This window comes from Carcharodon carcharias, chromosome 3 (assembly GCF_017639515.1).
Source record: "Carcharodon carcharias isolate sCarCar2 chromosome 3, sCarCar2.pri, whole genome shotgun sequence".
Classification (NCBI taxonomy): domain Eukaryota; kingdom Metazoa; phylum Chordata; class Chondrichthyes; order Lamniformes; family Lamnidae; genus Carcharodon; species Carcharodon carcharias.
The window spans coordinates 46703417-46721323 of NC_054469.1; the positions used below are offsets into that span (position 1 = coordinate 46703417).

Below are 17907 nucleotides of genomic sequence, written 5' to 3' on the forward strand. Positions count from 1 at the left end.
GTTTTGAACAGATCTAGCAATTCAAGACTGGGCATACATGAGGCACTGTGGGCCATCAGCAGCAGCAGAACTGTACTCGAATACAATTTGTAACCTTATGGCCTGGTATATCCCCACTCTACCATTACCATTAAGCCAGGGGATCAACTCTGGTTCAATGAAGAGTGCGAGAGGGCATTCCAGGAGCAGCACCAGACATACCTAAAAATGAGGTACCAACCTGGTGAAGCAAGAGCACAGGGCCACTTGTGTGCCAAACAGCATAAGCAGCAAGTGATAGATAGGGCTAAACGATCCCACAACCAACGGATCAGATCTAAGCTCTGCATTCCTGCCACATCCAGTCGTGAATGGTGATGGACAATTAAGCAACTCATTGGAGGAGGAGGCTCCACAAATATCCCCATCCTCAATGATGGAGGAGCCCAGCACATCAGTGGAAAAGATAAGGCTGAAGCATTTGCTGTAATCTTCAGCCAGAAGTGCCATGTGGATGATCAATTTCGGCTTCCTCCGGAGGTCTCCAGCATCACAGATGCCAGTCTTCAGCCAATTCGATTCACTCCACGTGATATCAAGAAACAGTTGAAGGCACTGAATACTGCAAAGGCTAAGGGCCCTGACAATATTCCGGCAGTAGTACTTGTGCTCCAGAACTTGCCGTGCCCTTAGCCTAGCTGTTTCAGTACAGATATGACACTGGCATCTACCCGGCTATGTGGAAAATTGCTCTGGTATGTCCTGTACACAAAAAGCAGGACAAATCTAACCTGGCCAATTACCGCCCTATCAGTCTACTCTCGATCATCAGAAAATAATGGAAGGAGTCATCACAGTGCTTGGGCTGACAAGTGGCAAGTAATGTTTGCGCCACACAAGTGTCAGGCAATGACCATCTCCAACAAGGGAGAATTCAACCATTGCCCCTTGATGTTCAAAGGTATTTTCCTCACTGAATCTCCTACCATCAACATCCTGGGAGGTTACCATTGACCAGAAACTAAACTGGACTAGCCATATAAATATTTTGGCAAAAGAGCAGGTCAGAGGTTCGGAATAGTGCAACAAGTAACCCACCTCCTGACTCCCCAAAACTTGTCCACCACCTACAAGGCACAAGTCAGGAGTGTGATAGAATACTCCCCACTTGCCTGGATGAGTGCAGCTCCCACAATACTCCCAAGAAGCTTGACACCATCCAGGACAAAGCAGCCCGCTTAATTGGCACCACATCCACAAAGATTTACTCCCTCCACCTCCGACGCTCAGTAGCAGCCGTGTGTACCATCTACAGGATGCACTGCAGGAATTCACCAAGGTTCCTTCGACAGCACCTGCCAAATCCATGATCACTAACATCCAGAAGGGGAGCAAATAGATGGGAACACCACCACCTGGAATTTCCCCTTCAAGTCACTCACCATCCTGACCTGCAAATATATTACCGTTCCTTCACTGTTGCTGGGTTAAAATCCTGGAACTTCCTTCCTTACAGCACTGTGGTATACCTACACCACATGGACTGTAGAGGTTCAAGAAGACAGCTCACCACCACCTTCTCAAGGGCAACTACAGTTGGGCAATAAATGCTGGCCCAGCCAGTGAAGCTCACATCCCATGAATGAATAAAAAAAAAGGACTGGAGGAGGTGCACTGAGAGCTCTACTAAGGTTTATTACTCGGAGCACTGCTGTTTGCTGAGCAACATTATGCAGGTTCTCAAAGGTCTAGTCAAAGAGCTGGGCTTTACAGAAAGGAGCTGAGGGAGTTGAAGAAATGGAGGTGTTTTGAGAGGGAGATTGTGGGGATTAAGCTATTGAAGGCATGGCTAATTGTTTTGATGGTGTGAAGGGAATTGATGCAGAAGGAGGCTGGAGACAGAGAAATGGAGAGTTGCAGGAAGTTACAGATATAAGGATGGATAAGTCATGAAAGGATTTCAACATAAAATAAGAATTTATGTTTGGAACTTTGGGGAGACAAGGAGCTAACCTGGTCCTACGTCAATGACAGAGGCGATCAGTAAGCAGGCTAGGATATGACCCCTTTTGCGCCGTGTGTCAGTATTTCTAAAATTATGGAAGGTGACGTCAACTCTCAAATTATCTGTTAGGTCTAGGGTTGGCCTAATTTATGATCTCTATTTTGGTTTTGGCATGGTAATTCTTTATGATTATGGTGCCTCTGGTCCTAAACACTTTATTGCATCATCTATAATTGCCATGGATACTTTCGAAGTAGAGGACGAAATGTGCACCTTTAATTATTCTATTAATCCTGTTTAAAGGATATGACTCCTTTAACATTAACTCGGGTTCCCAGGGTTTGCTGTTCTCTCCCATTCTGTTTCCTTCTTTGTATAACTGACCTACTGATAATACAACTCTATCCATTTTTTCTTGATTCGTCCGCTCTACATTGATCTATTTTCTTTCGATTACATTACATCAGTGTACGCAGCCTAAAATCCTCCTGCATGCAATAGCTGAATTGTTACATCTTGATCTTTATTCCTTTGGCAGTGAAAAGCTTCTTTCAATTATCCAAAGGCACAACTTCATTTCTCTCACAAATCTAACCACCAACTGTAATGCTTCCACCTTTAGACCTCCTTCATTATAAGGAATTTTATATATAGCAATGCTTTTATACAGTTCCTTATATCAGAATGTCTCAGTGCTTCACAGTGTGAGGCAACTTTATTTTGAACTGAGTGATCGTTGTTTTTTAGGTAACTATCTCCCCTGACAAATAGAATCTCCATATTTCTTTAAACCTAAGGCTGCTTCCAAGAAACTTGGCCTCCTCCTGTGCTCTTTCTCCTTGCTAAATTATGCAGTGCTGGAAATCAAGACTCATTGGACTGTATCCTATGTTAAAGTATTCTTTCCTGGAGACTCCGATTAGAGGAAATCCTTACCTCCACTTTCTTTCTTCCTAGAATCTTTAAGCTTCTAAATCTAAGCTTGGTGTCATTGGATTGCTATTTACTGTTTTGCTTTGTCATCGCTCATGTTGTTTTGAACCTGTCTTATGAAGAATGGCTGGAGAGACTGGGCTTGTTTCCACTGGAGTTTAGAAGAGTGAGTGGTGATTTGACTGAAGTATATGAGGTCCTGAACAGCCTTGACAAGGTGGACCTAGAAGCACTGTTTCCTCTTGTGGGTGAGTCCAGGACTAAGGGGCACTGTTTTAAAATTAGGAGTTGCCCTTTTAGGACAGTGATGAGGAGAAATTTTTTCTCTCAGTAGGTTGTGCGACTTTGGAACTCTCTGCCTCAGAGGGTGGTGGAGGTGGAGTCATTGAATATTTTTAAGGCAGAGGTAGATAGATTCTTGTTAGACAAGGAATCAAAGGTTATCATGGGTAGATGGACGGAGCAGGCTCAAGGGGCCGAATACTCTACTCCTGTCCCTATTTCTTATATTCTAATGTTGTTTGTGGTGTCTGCACTCTGGATTCACCCACCACCTTGTTGTTTTCCTCTCAAAAAAGAACTGTTTTGTATATGACTTGGGAATGCTTGAGTTTAGCTAGTGAAATGTGATTAAAAAGTTTCATTTCTCAGCACTGACATCGCTTGCTGTAATGAGCACAAAAAAAGGGTTTGCTTTTGCTAATTTTGTTCCTTTTCTAGTCCCTCTTTCCACTAGTTAGGGAGTCTAGGATTATGGGGGCACAGATTAAATATTAGAGCCAATCTTTCAGAAGTGAAATTAAATGCTTCTACACCTAAAAGGTGGTAGAAACTTGGAATTCTGTTCCACAAATAACTAGTTATTGCTAGATCAATTGTAAATTTTAAATCTGCAATTAATAGATTTTTGTTATACAGAGATATGAGCTAGGTTGCAGATCAGCCCCAGCCATAATTTCATTGAGTGGCAGAATAAGCTCGCAGGAGCTAAATGGCCATCGTGTTCCTCGATTCTTCCCAATTTGTCCACATCAGGAACATAAAATACTGATACTGTCAGAACATGGAGAGTTTGAACGTTTTAATGTTATTCTTAGTATGCGTAAAAACGTAATGAAACAATATTTTCTCTTCTATTTGACGGCAAAAAAAATCCCAAAGTCTTCACCCAGATAACAGTTAGAATGTGGAACTTGCTATCACTTGGAGTTATTGAGGTAAACAGCATAGAGTAGCTTCTTAAAGGAAAGCTAAGATAAGCATGTGAGGGAGAAAGGAGTAGAAGGTAATGCTTGATAGGGTTAGATGAAATAGGTTGGGAAGGAGAAATTTTATGGAGAACATGGGCACTGGTATAGATCAGTAGCCTATCACTGTGTTGTAAATATTAGGGGAATCAAATCAGATTGTCTCCCTGGTTCGCTGAGCTTCAGTTTACATGGAGGTAGTGTAACCTGCTACCTGAGGAGAGGATGCAGAACTGTATGAAACTCAAAGATGCAGGCGATACTGGCACAGGAAAGAATAATAGCAAAAAAAAGCTTTGCAAAATTTGCAAAAACAAAGAATCAAAAGTTGTAAGACATTTGCTGAGATCAGCAAGCAAACATGGAAAGCATGACTGGGTAATTAAAGGGGTTGGTGAAATATGTTATACAATTGGATAGAAGTAAATTTTACATGTATTTAGCAATAAATAAAAATGAACACAGATTGCTTCATACTCCAAACTTTGTTCCCTTGCTGCCAACTCGATGCCAGTCCCTGGCAGCAGTCTGAGCCTAAACCAGTCTGTTTGCAATGTTGATGTCACAATGATCCCAGAATGAGCTTCTGACCATGTATTTGCACCAGCACTAAACATTGCTCATCTGCTGAAACTCTCATACATGTCTTTGTTACCTCTACATTTGACTATTTCAACACACCTCTAGTTAGTCTCCCACATTCTACCCTACATAAACTTGAGGTCATCCAAACCCCTGCTGCCTCTGTCTTCACTCACACCAAGTCCTATTCACCCATTACCCCTGTGTTTGCTGAACTATATGGACACAGGTCAAGCAATGAATTGATGCTAAAATTTTCATCCTTGATTTCAAATTCCTTTGAGGCCTCAAGAACAAGAAATAGGAACAGGAGTCGACCATATGGCCCATCGAGGTGCTCCACCATTCAATACATTGATGGCTGATCATGGGCTTCAGCTCCATTTTCCCGCCCACTCTCCATATCCCTTAATTCTCTGGGAGACCAAAAATCTGTTTATCCCAGCCTTAAATGTATTCAATGATGGAACATCCAAAACCCTCTGGGGTAGAGAATTCCAAAGATTCACAACCGTCGGAGTGAAATAATTTCTCCTCATCTCCGTCCTAAATGATCAGCCCCTTCTCCTGAGTCTGTGCCCCTGTGTTTTAGATTCCCTGACCAGCAAAAACAATCTCGCAGCATCCACCCTAACAAGCCCCTTCAGAATTTTGTAGGTTTCAATGAGATCGCCTCTCTCTCTTCTAAACTCCAGAGAATATATGCCCAATTTACACAGCCTCTCATCATAGCACAACCCCCCTCAACCCAGGGCCCAATGTAGTGAACCTTCACTGTATGCCTCCAATGGAAGTATATCCTTTCTTTATTTGTGGAATACAGCACACAGTATTCCAGGTGCCTTGCCGTTGCCGTTTTCTATAATCACCTCCAGCCCCACAGCCCTCTGAAATATCCACACTCATCTAATTCTTACCTTCTGAGCATCCCCAATTTTAATTGCTGCACCATCAGTGTCCATGTATTCAGGTGCCTCGGCCCCAAGTTCTAGAATTCCCTGCCTCTCTACATCACTTTCTTTCTTTAAAGCAATTGTTAAAACCAAGCTTTGGGTCGTCTGGCCCATGTGACACAGTTTGTTTTAGAATGATCCTGTGAAGTGTCTTCTGTTATTATTATGTTAATAGTGATATAAGTTGTTGTTGGTATACTTCCTGAATTCAAATGTTACATTTATTAGGCCTAAATGCTAAACACCTTACTGATGCATAATTGCAGAGCTGAAATATAGCATCTATGCATATAAGGTATACATTTGAGCTGCCCCAGCTCTGTGCATGCAAAGGTGTTATTTTTTGACACTTGCACCCCAACTCTAGCTGCCTCTTATTGTTTTGCAACATAAGGAACAGTTGATATTGTTAAATTGAGGATGGACATAAAAGAATCCATAGCACTATTTTGAAGGAGAGCTGGAGAGCTCTCCTTCGTGTCCTGGCTAGGATTTATTCCTCAATCAATATCACTAAAAAGAGATCATCTGACCATTTATCCCATTGCTATTTGTGGGATGTTGCTGTGCATAAAGTGGCTGACCCAATTTCTTCCATTCCAAAAACGTCTACTCTTCAAAAGTACTTCATTGGCTATGAAGTTCCTTGGGCTGATCTGGCGTCACAAAGTGCATATATAAATACAAGTTCTTTTATTTCTTTCTCACTCACTTTAGCCCTGAATCCAAGTGTCATCAGGCATTCTGAATGACCAGCACTGACAAATGCAAAGCAAAACTCATGCTATGAATTACAAAAAAACTCCACAGAAACAGGCCTTTAAACCCAAACAGTCCATGTTGCTGTTTATTCTTCTTCAGCGGTAGTCAAAATCTCCATTTTTTCCTATTTCCTACTCTACCTACTTTTTCCCCATTATTCTACAAACCTGTTCTTAAATATTGGTGTGTTCTCTTTATAATCACAAGTTCTAGTAATGCATTACACGGCTCTACAATCCTGTGGCAAAAATTTCTTATGATTAATTTTATGTCTATGCCTCATGTTCTGTATCCATAAACCACTAGAAATGGTCGGTTTCTAGCTGCTCTTTCTTGATCATTTTAAATGCCCTCTTTCAAGTAACCCTATAATCTCATATTTCAGGGGAAAAAAAATCCATGGTTTTAATAAGCGTTCCTTTATTTGTATTTCTTCATAGTGGGCCACTTCTGGCGAATCTGCATTGCATACTCGATTGCTTGAACTACTGTCCCATTGGGTGAAACTGCAGACAGTACTCTAATTGTCACCTTAATAAACTTTTATATAAATTCACAATTACATATCAACATTTATATTCTACTACTTTTCACAAAACTGAACATCCCTTAGCTTTTTCATGGTATATCCCACCCAAGGTGCTTGAACATGAACCTCAACTGCCTCTGTTCTTCCACATCATTGATCCAGCCTTAATTTCAAGTTTAATATTTTTATTTGCAAAATGCATCAGCTCACACTTGAGTTTCATTATATTGAATTTCATCTGTCAATTTTTAGTCACCATTTTACCTACTTCCCCTTTGGTGCTCAGAATTATTTACTATGCCTACTATTTGAATAACATCTTCAATTTTGGACATAGAAATGTTACACCACAGAAGGAGGGATGTTTTTTAAAATTCATTCATTGGATGTGGGTGTCACTAACTAAGTCAGCATTTATTGCCCATCCGTAATTACCCTTGAAAAGGTGTTGGTGAGCTGTCACCTTGAACCCCTGCAGTCCACGTGGTGTAGGTACACACACAGTGCTGTTCAAGAGGGGGTTCCAGAATTTTGACCCAAGGACCATGAACAGCGATATATTTCCAAGTATGGGAGGTGTGTGGCTTGGAGGAGAACTTCCAGCTGATGGTGTCTCCATGTGTCTGCCGGCCTTGTCCTTCTAGATGGTAGCTCTTGGTCTTGGGTTTGAAAGCCTTGCTGAGTTCCTGCAATGCACCTTGTAGATGTTATATACTGCTGCCTTTGTGCATCAGGAGTGGAGGGAGTGAATGTTTGCAGATGTGGTGCCAATTAAGCAGGCTGCTTTGTACTGGATGGTGTTGAGCTTCTTGACTGTTGTTGGACCTGCATTCATTCAGGCAAGTGGAGAGTATTCCATCACACTCCTGACTTGTGCCTTGTACATGGTGGACAGGCTTTGGGAAATCAGGAGGTGAGTTGCTCACCGCAGGATTCCTAGCCTCTGACCAGCTCTTGTAGCCACAGTACTTATATGTCTAGCCTAGTTCAGTTTCTGATCAGTGGTAGCCCCCAGGATGTTGATAGTGGAGGTTTCACTGATGGTAATGCCACTGAATGTCAAGGGGCGATGGTTAGATTCTCTCTTGTTGAAGATGTCATGGCCTGGCACTTGTGTAGCATGAATATTTTTGCCACTTTTTGTCCCAAGCTTAGATATTGACATGGTCTTGCTGCATTTGGACATGGACTGCTTCAGTGCCTGAGGACTCCTGAATGGTGCTGAACATTGTACAACCATCAGCAAACATCCCCACTTCTGACCTTATGATAGAAGGGAGGTCATTGATGAAGCAGCTGATGAAGCTTAGGCCTAGGACACAGCCCTCAGGACGTCCTGCAGTGATGTCCTGGAACTGAGATGATTGACCTTGAACAACCACAACCATTTTCCTTTATGCTAGGTATGACTCCAACCAGCGGAGTGTTTTCCCCTAATTCCCATTGATTCCAGTTTTGCTCGGGTTCCTTGATGCTATACTCAGTCAAATACTGCCTTGATGTCAAGGGCAGCCACACTCGCCTCACCGCTGGAGTTCAGCTCTTTTGTCCATGTTTAAACCAAGGCTGTAATGAGGCCAGGAACTGAGTGATCCTGGTGGAACCCAAACAAAGCGTTAGTGAGCAGGTTATTGCTAAGTAAGTGTCGCTTGATAGTACTGTAGATGACCCCTTCCATCACTTTACTGATGATCAAGAGTAGGCTGATGGGGTGATAATTGGCTGGGTTGGATTTGTCCTGCTTTTTGTGGATGGGTCATACCGAGGCAATTTTCCACGTTGCTGAGTAGATGCCAGTGTTGTAGCTGAACAGTTGGCTAGGGGTGCGGCAAGTCCTGAAACATAAGTCTTCAGTACTATTTCTGGAATATTGTCAGGGCCCATAGCCTTTGCAGTATCCAGTGCCTTCAGTTGTTTCTTGATATCACATTCCGTGAATCAAATTGGCTGAAGATTGGCATCTATGATGCTGGAGACCTCTGGAGGAGCTGAGATTGATCATCCACTCAGTCCTTCTGGCTGAAGATTGTTGCAAATGCTTCAGCCTTATCTTTTGCATTGATCATTGAGGATGGGGATATTTGTGGAGCCTTCTCCTCCAGTAAGTTGTTTAATTGTCCACCACCATTCATGAGTGGATGTGGCAGGACTGCAGAGCTTAGAGCTTTGGTTGTGTGATCACTTAGCTAGGTCTGTTGTGTGCTGCTTACATTGTTTGGCATGCAGGTATCCCTGAGTTGTAACTTGACCTGGCTGACCCCACATTTTAGGAATGTCTCACATTCATTCCTACACTCTTCATTGAACCAGAGTTGATCCCTGGCTTGGTAGAAATGGTAAATGGTAGAGTGGCGGATATGTCAGGCCATGAGGTTATAAATTGTTGTTGAGTATAATTTTGCTGCTGATGATGGCCCACAGCACTTCATGGATACCCAGTCTTGAGCTGCGAGATCTGTTCAAATGATGGTAGTGTCACATTCCATCCTGTTGTGTACCATCAAGGACAGTGTGGTGTTCACTCCAACCATTACTGTCATGGCCAGATGCATCTGTTGGTGAGGATGAGACCAAGTATGTTTTTCCCTTTTGTTGGTTCCCTCACCACCTGCAGACCCAGTCTAGCAGGTATGTCCTTTGGGATTCGGCCAACTTGGTACTACTGAGCCACTCTTGGTGATGGACATTGATGCCCCCCCACCCAGAGTACATTCTGCACCCATCTCCAAGTGATATTCAACATGATTCATCAGCTGAGGGGAAGGACAGGGGCTGGTATGTGGAAATCAGAACGAGGTTTCCTTGCCCATATTTGACCTGATGCCACAAGACTTTCTGGGGTCTGGAGTCGATGCTGACGATTCCCAGGGCAGCTCCCTGCCAACTTTATACCACTGGGCCACCAGCTCTGCTGGATCTGTGCTGTCAGTGGGACAGGCGATGCTGATGGCGGTGTCTGGGACGTTATCTGTGAGCTATGATTCCATGAGTATGAATATGTCAGGTTGTTGCTTGACTAGTCTATGGGACAGCTGTCCCAATTTTGGCACACTCTCGGCCAATTTTGATGTTGATGTTTGCAAGGTCGACAGGTCTGAGTTTGCTGTTATTGTTTCCGGTGCCTAAGTCAATGCCATGTGGTCCGTCCGGTTTCATTCAACCGTTTGATACAACTGAGTGGCTTTCCAGGCCTTTTAAGAGTCAACCACATTTCTATATGTAGGCCAGACCAGTTAAGGACAGCCATGGTTTCATGGTCATTATGAGACTCTTAATTCCAGTTTTTTATTGAATTCAAATTCCACCATCTGCCTTGGTGGGATTTGAACCCAGGTCCCCAGAGCATTTACCCCAGGTTTCTGGATTGCTAGTCCACTGATGACACCACTACACCGCCATCTCCCTCAGGTCAGTCACAGCATTGAGACCATTGTTTCTGTGCTGGCTCTCTGCAAGAGCCACTCACCAAATCCTACTCCCTTGTCCTTTCCCTGTGGCACTGTAAAAAAAATTTTCTCTTCAGATAATTATCTAGTTTCCTTTTGAAAGCCATGAGTGAATCTGCCTCCACAACATTTTCGGCAGTGCATTCTAGATCCTGCGTAATTTTTTTTTCATGTTGCTGTTGCTTCTTTTTCACAGCACCTTAAATTGGTGCCCTCTGGTGCTGGACCCTTCCACCAATGGGAACAGCTTTTTACTGTCTTCCCTATCTTGCCCTATCATGATTTTGAACACCTCTATCAAATCTCCTCTCAACCTTCTCTTCTCTAAGGAGAACAACCCCAACTCTTCCAGTCTATCTTCATCCCTGGAACCATTCTCATAAATCTTTTCCCTACCCTTTCTGAAGCCTTCACATCCTTCCTAAAGTGCGGTCCCAGAATTGGGCATAATACTCCAGTGTTATATGTGAACTATTACTATGTCAGCCTTAACCACTGAGTTTGATATAGTGGGTTCAAATCTCTCATCATTGGCTTGAGTGCATCATTTCTAGGCAGGCATTTACATACAGGACTGAGGGAGTGCTGCGCAGGGTGCTGCCTTTTGTATGAGAGGTTAAACCGAGATCCTGTCTGGCCCCTCTGGTAGCTGAAGAAGAGCCACTACACTGTTCAGGGAAGAGTTAGGAGTGTTCTCCCGACTTCCTGGCTAATCATTTAAACTCAGCTAGCATCTAAAACAGATGACGTGGCCATTTATTTTGTTGCTGTTTTTGGGAACTTATGTGCAAGTGGACTGCCACCACATCCATTGGATTTGGCGCATCTACTGTATCTATCACCACTTCAAATATAACGAGATTTGTCAAGCAAGGTCTTTCTTTCTGAAATCTATGTTGGATCTTCTATTTGCATTTTCTCCATCTAGACATTTAGGTCTATGGCTCTGTGGAAAAGCAGGTGAGTGGAATTAATTGGACAACTTTATTCAAGAGCTGGCATTGATGAAATGGACCAAATGGCCTCCTGTATTATATCTACAATATTTAGTCATTGCATTTTTAATTAAAGGTACCAGCATTTTGACTGCTCTATGTACTTAATTAACTGTCCTGTAATTATCTGGGTTACTTTCATTTCTGTTTTCGAAAAAGGGCATTACATTGCTCACCCTTCCATCCTCCAGCATATGGGCACACTCAGTACAAGCTTGAAATATCATTTTTAGGGCTTCTATTATTTATTACCAGTTTCCCTTTGGGGAATCACCTTGGGACATGTTATTACACTAAAGGTGCTATATAAATACCAGCTCTAAGTTGTAGTAATAGGATCTTTAGTTATGTCCCACTTTGCCTTGCTTTGCCTTAACTAGCTTCTGTCATATTTTCCTGTTATTTATTATAATTGCTCACCTCTCATGCTTATCCATCCTCTTTTGTACATTAAAGAAGCTACGAAGTCCTGTTCACTCATGCTTGCCCTGTGCTTGCTGACCAACATCAACTTCCAGTTCAGCAGCGTCTTTGTTTTAAACTCTCCTTCTTGATTTCAAATAGGCTTGACCCTCTCTATCTCTATAACTTCTTACAGTTCTACGATCCTATGGGATCAACTATGTTCCAATTATTGCCTTTTGCACATTCCCGATTTTAATTGCCCATCATTGGCGACCGTGCCTTTAGCTGCCTCAGCCCTAACCTCTGGAATTCCCTCTGTAAATCTCTTCATCTTTCCACTTCCCTCTCTTCTCTTTTGAGACATTCCTTAAAACTTACCCCTGACTCTGTCCTAATATTTTCTTATGTGGCTTGGTGTCTAGTAATGTTCCTGTGACAACATGCAGGCTTGGGCTGATGAGTGGCAAGTAACATTCATGCCATACAAGTGCCATCTCCAACAAGAGAGAATCCAACCATCTCCCCAGCATGCTGAGTTCTGTTTCTAATTGTTGTTAGCTCACCAAGCTCACTCTGGGTGTTCAAGTTTCTCATTGGTATTTCATGCAAACAAATATCTTTCTAGAAATGTGTATATTTATTCAATGGCTTTGCCATCACTCAGCTCCCCAACATCATCATCCTGGGAGTTACCATTTACTAGAAACTTAATTGGACTAGCCATATAAATACTGTGACTACAAGAGCAGATGAGAGGTTGGGAATTATGTGGTACATAATTCACCTCCTGGCTCCCCAAATCCTGTTCACCATCTACAAGGCACAAGCGGGGAATGTGATGAAATACTCTTCATTCGCTTGTGCGAGTGCAGCTCTAGCAATTTAAAAAGCTGAACATCAGCCAGGGCAAAGCAGCCCACTTGATCAGCTCCTCATCCACCACTTCAAACATTAACTCCATCCACCACCGACACACAGTTGCAGCATTATGTATCATATACAAGATGTACTGCAGCATATCGTCATTCTTTTACTATTGCTGGATCAAATTTCTGCAGCTCCCTTTCCAGCAGCACTGTGGGCGTAACTGCACTGGATGGCTTGCTGTGGTTCAAGAAGGGCAGCTAATCACCTCAAGGGCAATTAGGGATGCACAACAAATGTTGGCCCTACCAGTGATGCTTACTTCCCTTGAAAGAAAAAAAATATTGCCTTTGAATGATTTCCCATGTTAATTGCAAGTTGTTACGTAAAACTGTGATGTAAGTGCTTCTGGAAGTCTACACCTCTCCATTTGCCCTGTCCTGCTCCACGCCAACAATTCCCCTTGCTGCTCACCTCAGAACAGTATCATCCACTATACAAGTATGATCTTCATTCCCTATGTTAGCATCCTGTTGGTTGCCTGAACGGTGATAGAAAATCTGTACTAAATTAGTAGAAGCTGGGTTGTCACTGTCCAAATTAATTTGACCTCGGAGCTCTGCAGCCACCAGATGGAGAAGGGACTTTGATTCCATCTACAGGGCCTGAATTGAAACCGGAGCCATATTTTTAATTAAAAATAAATTCCAGTATTAAAAGAATAACTGGTTGAAATCACACCAACCAGCTTGAATGGAGAGTATTCTGTGTTCAGATGCTATGCAAATGCACCTCATATCCATTATGAACACGCTTGTTAAATTATAATAGTAACTTTATTTTCTTGTAGATTAGAGCATGTTGAGTTCTGTTCTAATTTTTGTTCGCTCACCAAACTCACTCTTGGTGTTTGAATTTCTCATTGGTATTTCATGCAAGCAATCATCTTTCCAGAAATTTGTATATTTATTCTAATTATTGAATAAGGTCACTGATCCATTTCAGTCAACATGAGATGTTTACTTGCCATAATGCAAGGTAATTGACGTTCATTTGTCTTACAGAAAGGTCAGCCTGTGAACTTTTTAGCTGGCAGATCTTTTGAGGTGTGCAGAAGCATTTGCTGCTTTCAAATTTGTGTTTATAGTGTAAGCTGCGTAACATATTTAAAAATAGGATGAAAGTGCTGGGAAATGTTGTTTGAATTCCTTCCTGGTTATAGCCTATTTGACATTATTAGTACCCCTCCCACTTCTCATGCCATGAAATGGTTGCCAGACCCATTTTCAGTATCCCTCTTCCCCTTCCCCTATCCTCGCCTGTCTAATGATCAAAATCAATTGATTTGAATTTTATTTTACCTTCTCTGCCTCCCTCGGATTTAACTGCTTGTCTCCCTCAACATTGACACAATCTATAGGTTATTGCTGAAAAATTTTACATGTTGGCAAAGTTTTTTGTTTTGCATTCATCAGGACAGATTCACAAGACTACCAATTCTAAAGGGAACAACAATTTGTACTGCATGAGAAGAGTGTGCTGATTGGTTGCCAAGTGGACCCTGATTGGTAGAGGCACTGCCTTGGAGAATGCACCAGGGAGCAGCTAACTGCCAAGCTTTTGTTTAAATTCAAACCAGGCAGGTGAACTCTGGTTTTGCTATGGTTTCCCTGGTCTCCCCATTGCCATGGAGAATGAACCAGGGAATGGCTGTCCCCCAAACTTTTGTTTAGTTGAAAAAAAACAATGCATGGACATGTTCTTTCTGTTTGCAAAGGACAGGGCCCTGTGTATGAATATGTGTAGCTTCTAGCAGCTGTAAGTGAGCCACACTGTGAGCCCAACTGAAAATTTTAAATTGGTTGTCAGTGTAATTCTTAGCACAATCAGGAATGTTTCAGAAGTATTGTCCAATTGCAGAATCACATCTAATGTTGGACACAGCTTAATGGTTTCCATCCTGTGCTCAAATTCACCGTTGAAATGGAGCAGTCAAATGAGCTCCCTTGCCTTGATGTACTAGTTGAGAAATCTGCCAATGGGTTCTCTGTTACTGCCTATCGCAAACCTACCTTCACTGGTCAGTATAAGCATTAGGATTCCTGCAGTTCCACATGGCGTAAGATTGGCCTTATCGGCAAACTCATAAACAGGGCCTGAGCCATTTGCTCATCTTGCAAGCTTGATACTGAAATAGGGCTCATCAAGGTTACCCTGCAGGATACTGGCTACCCTAATCAGATCATTGCTTGCTGTATATTGCACACACTCATCAATGGGCTTAAGGCTGCCACTTTTGGTCCTAAAAAGTGCCAAATCTACCTCTCAATACCCTGGACGAGTAAGGTGTATCAAATTTTGAACAACAGGTGAAGTAGGGAGAAAGCAGGAACAGGCTATTGAGTTGGATGATCAGCCATGATCGTAATGAATGGTGGAGCAGGCTCGAAGGGCCAAATGGCCTACTCCTGCTCCTAGTTTCTATGTTTCTAACCAGTTCACGTTGCTACATTGCTGTTGGAACATGAGTGGTATTCTTTAGTAACAGGATGCTGCCATCAAGCCTAAAAGACGTTCTGCCTATCACACAAAAGGGTAATATGATGAATGAATTTGAGTGCCAGTGTAGTGCCAGCTATATAGGCTGTGCGTCCCAATGACTGGTGGATCGTAACAAGCAGCACAACCCTTCGGCTGTTCACAACGACCAGTCCATCCTGCAAAACATAGTGTCCAACATTAAATGTGATGCCACAGTTGGACAACATTTATTAAACAATCCTGATTGTGCTAAGAGTTACACTGACCACCAGTTTAAAAGTCAGGCTCGCAGTGTGGCTCACTTATACATGCTAGAAGCTACATATATTCACACACAGGGCCCTGTCCTTTGGAAACAGAAGGAGCATGTCCATGCATTGTGTCTTTTTCAACTAAACAAAAGCTTGTGGGGCAGCCATTCCATGGGTTATTCCCATGGCAATTTCTTAACTGATCAAAGTTGACCTGCCTGATTTGAATTTAAATAAAAGCTTGGCAGTTAACTATTCCCTGGTGCATTCTCCATGGCAATGCCTCTACTAATCAGCATCCACTTGCCAATCAATCAGCATTCTCTTCTCATGCAGTATAAATTGTTGTTCCCTTTTCGAATTGTTATTCTCGAGAGTCTGTCCTGATGAGTGCAAGATGAAAGCTTTGTCAGCATGTCTCTCTTTTCAGCAATACTCGTGTTCCGTACTGCCAAATGACAATTTAATCTACAGATTTTTAAAATGCAATCATTACTTCATCTTCAGCCTTACTCCTTATAACTATGATAGTGTACTGCAATGTCCAACATTGTTCTTCTTGATTTCTGTTTTTTTCATGATGAAATCTTCAGTTTCAGACTCCAATCTCCTCTCATTTCATCCACATTTTTAAAAAATGATTGTCAGTTTAATCTGAAACTAGCAGTATACCACAAAATGTTACACATCTGGCTAGTGGTGGCTATGACAACAAGAACCTCCAACCATGTTTGCTCTGGTTTCATTCATGGTCCCTCTGATTGCTGGATAAAGTGATTACACTTAAAGCAGATAATTGGCATTTCAACCTTTGTCAGGGCTTGAACCTGTGGTCACATATGTGTAAAGCTGTTGTGCCACTTCTTGACCCAACTGCATTATAAAGATTGATTATTGATATTTTGCATCTTTGTTGACATTTGTATAGCGTGTAAAATATTGCTGGCAACTTGTTATAATGTTATAATGCAAGCAGGATGTCATGATATGTTATGAAGTCTGAGAGTAAAAGTCAACCACTTGACATTTAGCAACCCCAGACAATAGTATAAGTCTACAGTTTTCAACTGTTCCTATATATATTTTTTTCAATTTGTTCCGAATTTTTCATTTAGAATTTTGCTTTAAGGCAACAACAGACTGTGCACTTTCCTGTCATTTAACGTAGGAAAGAGATTGTACCGTTTACACAGTCCAAGAATTCACAGGACTTTTTTTTTTAGCAATGAAGGTTTTGTTTCATCATCCTGTACTCATATCTTTATTTTATTACTTCTGACCATTTGATTATCTTTAATCTGAAACATGAAATTAATATTGCCATCTCTCTGCATTCAGGTCCTGAAGGCCTCGGATTCAGCATCACGTCACGGGACGTCCCTGTTGGTGGCTCAGCACCAATCTATGTGAAAAACATACTTCCAAAAGGTGCCGCTATCCAAGATGGCAGGCTGAAGGCAGGAGACCGGCTTCTGGAGGTGAGTGGATGCAAAAACTACTTCACTTTTTAAAGCTGTAATTCGCAGTTTGTTACTTTGAAGATAAACGTGCATTGGGAGAGCATCAAGCATGCTCATCACTCTGTAGGTGGAGCTAATGCACTGGAATAGCATGTCCACAGTGGGTTATGGAATTCAAGTGTGTTTGGTCTGGGATGCTTGCCATATTATCAGCAACCAGCTTTGCATTTAGTGGCAGTGGCTTGGGTATTGTATGATTGTAACTTGTCAGCTTTATGCACTGTGTTCCAGCAGATGTCCCTTTTTAAAAAAAAAATAATTTTGTTATTTACTTTAGTTGTAATTAAACTTAATTGGTGTTGCTTGTAAAAGGGCTTTTGCTTTGAAACGAAACATAACCTCATCGCCACAGACTACAGAATAAAAAGATCTAACGAAAGCAAATTTGAAAGAAATAGTATTGACCTTTAGTTTTACAGCTGTTTTCCAATCGAAAGAACCTACTGGGCTGTTAGCTTTCAGCTTATGTTTAAAATTAAATCTGCACTTCTGGTGCTGGTCACTGGAATTCTGCTTACCTGAGCAACCGACAATATACAGTCCTGGGAGTATTTTTTTGATATTCATTCTCCAGATGTTAGTACCACTGGCAAGGCCAGCATTAGTTATCCTGAGAATGCGATGGTGAGTCGTCTTGGCTGCTTTCACAGTTTGATATAATTGAGTGTCTTGCTCAGTCATTTCTGAGGAGTCAGTTTGTTTGGGATTCAGTCACATATAGGCCTTACCATGGAATGGCCATGGGCTATCTTCCCTAAATCTTTTTACAACAATCGGACAACTTTTTGAGCACTTTTACTGATAGCAGCTTGTATTTCCAGATTTCCTTAAACAAAATTCAGCTTCTTAAATAGTGAAGGCCTCTAGGTTTCTATCCCTCTAACATAACCAATAC

At 42.0% G+C, this 17907-nt stretch overlaps 1 protein-coding gene across 5 annotated transcripts in view; it reads left to right on the forward strand.

Annotated features, from left to right (window-relative positions):
* The window catches only part of pard3aa (par-3 family cell polarity regulator alpha, a), a 799897-nt gene that overhangs the window by 484237 nt on the left and 297753 nt on the right, over nucleotides 1-17907 (forward strand). For all 5 annotated transcript variants that reach the window (XM_041183914.1, XM_041183910.1, XM_041183913.1 and 2 more), the window contains exon 10: nucleotides 16831-16970. In XM_041183914.1, the coding sequence (XP_041039848.1) occupies nucleotides 16831-16970 (140 nt within the window). The remainder of the gene's footprint in view (nucleotides 1-16830; nucleotides 16971-17907) is intronic.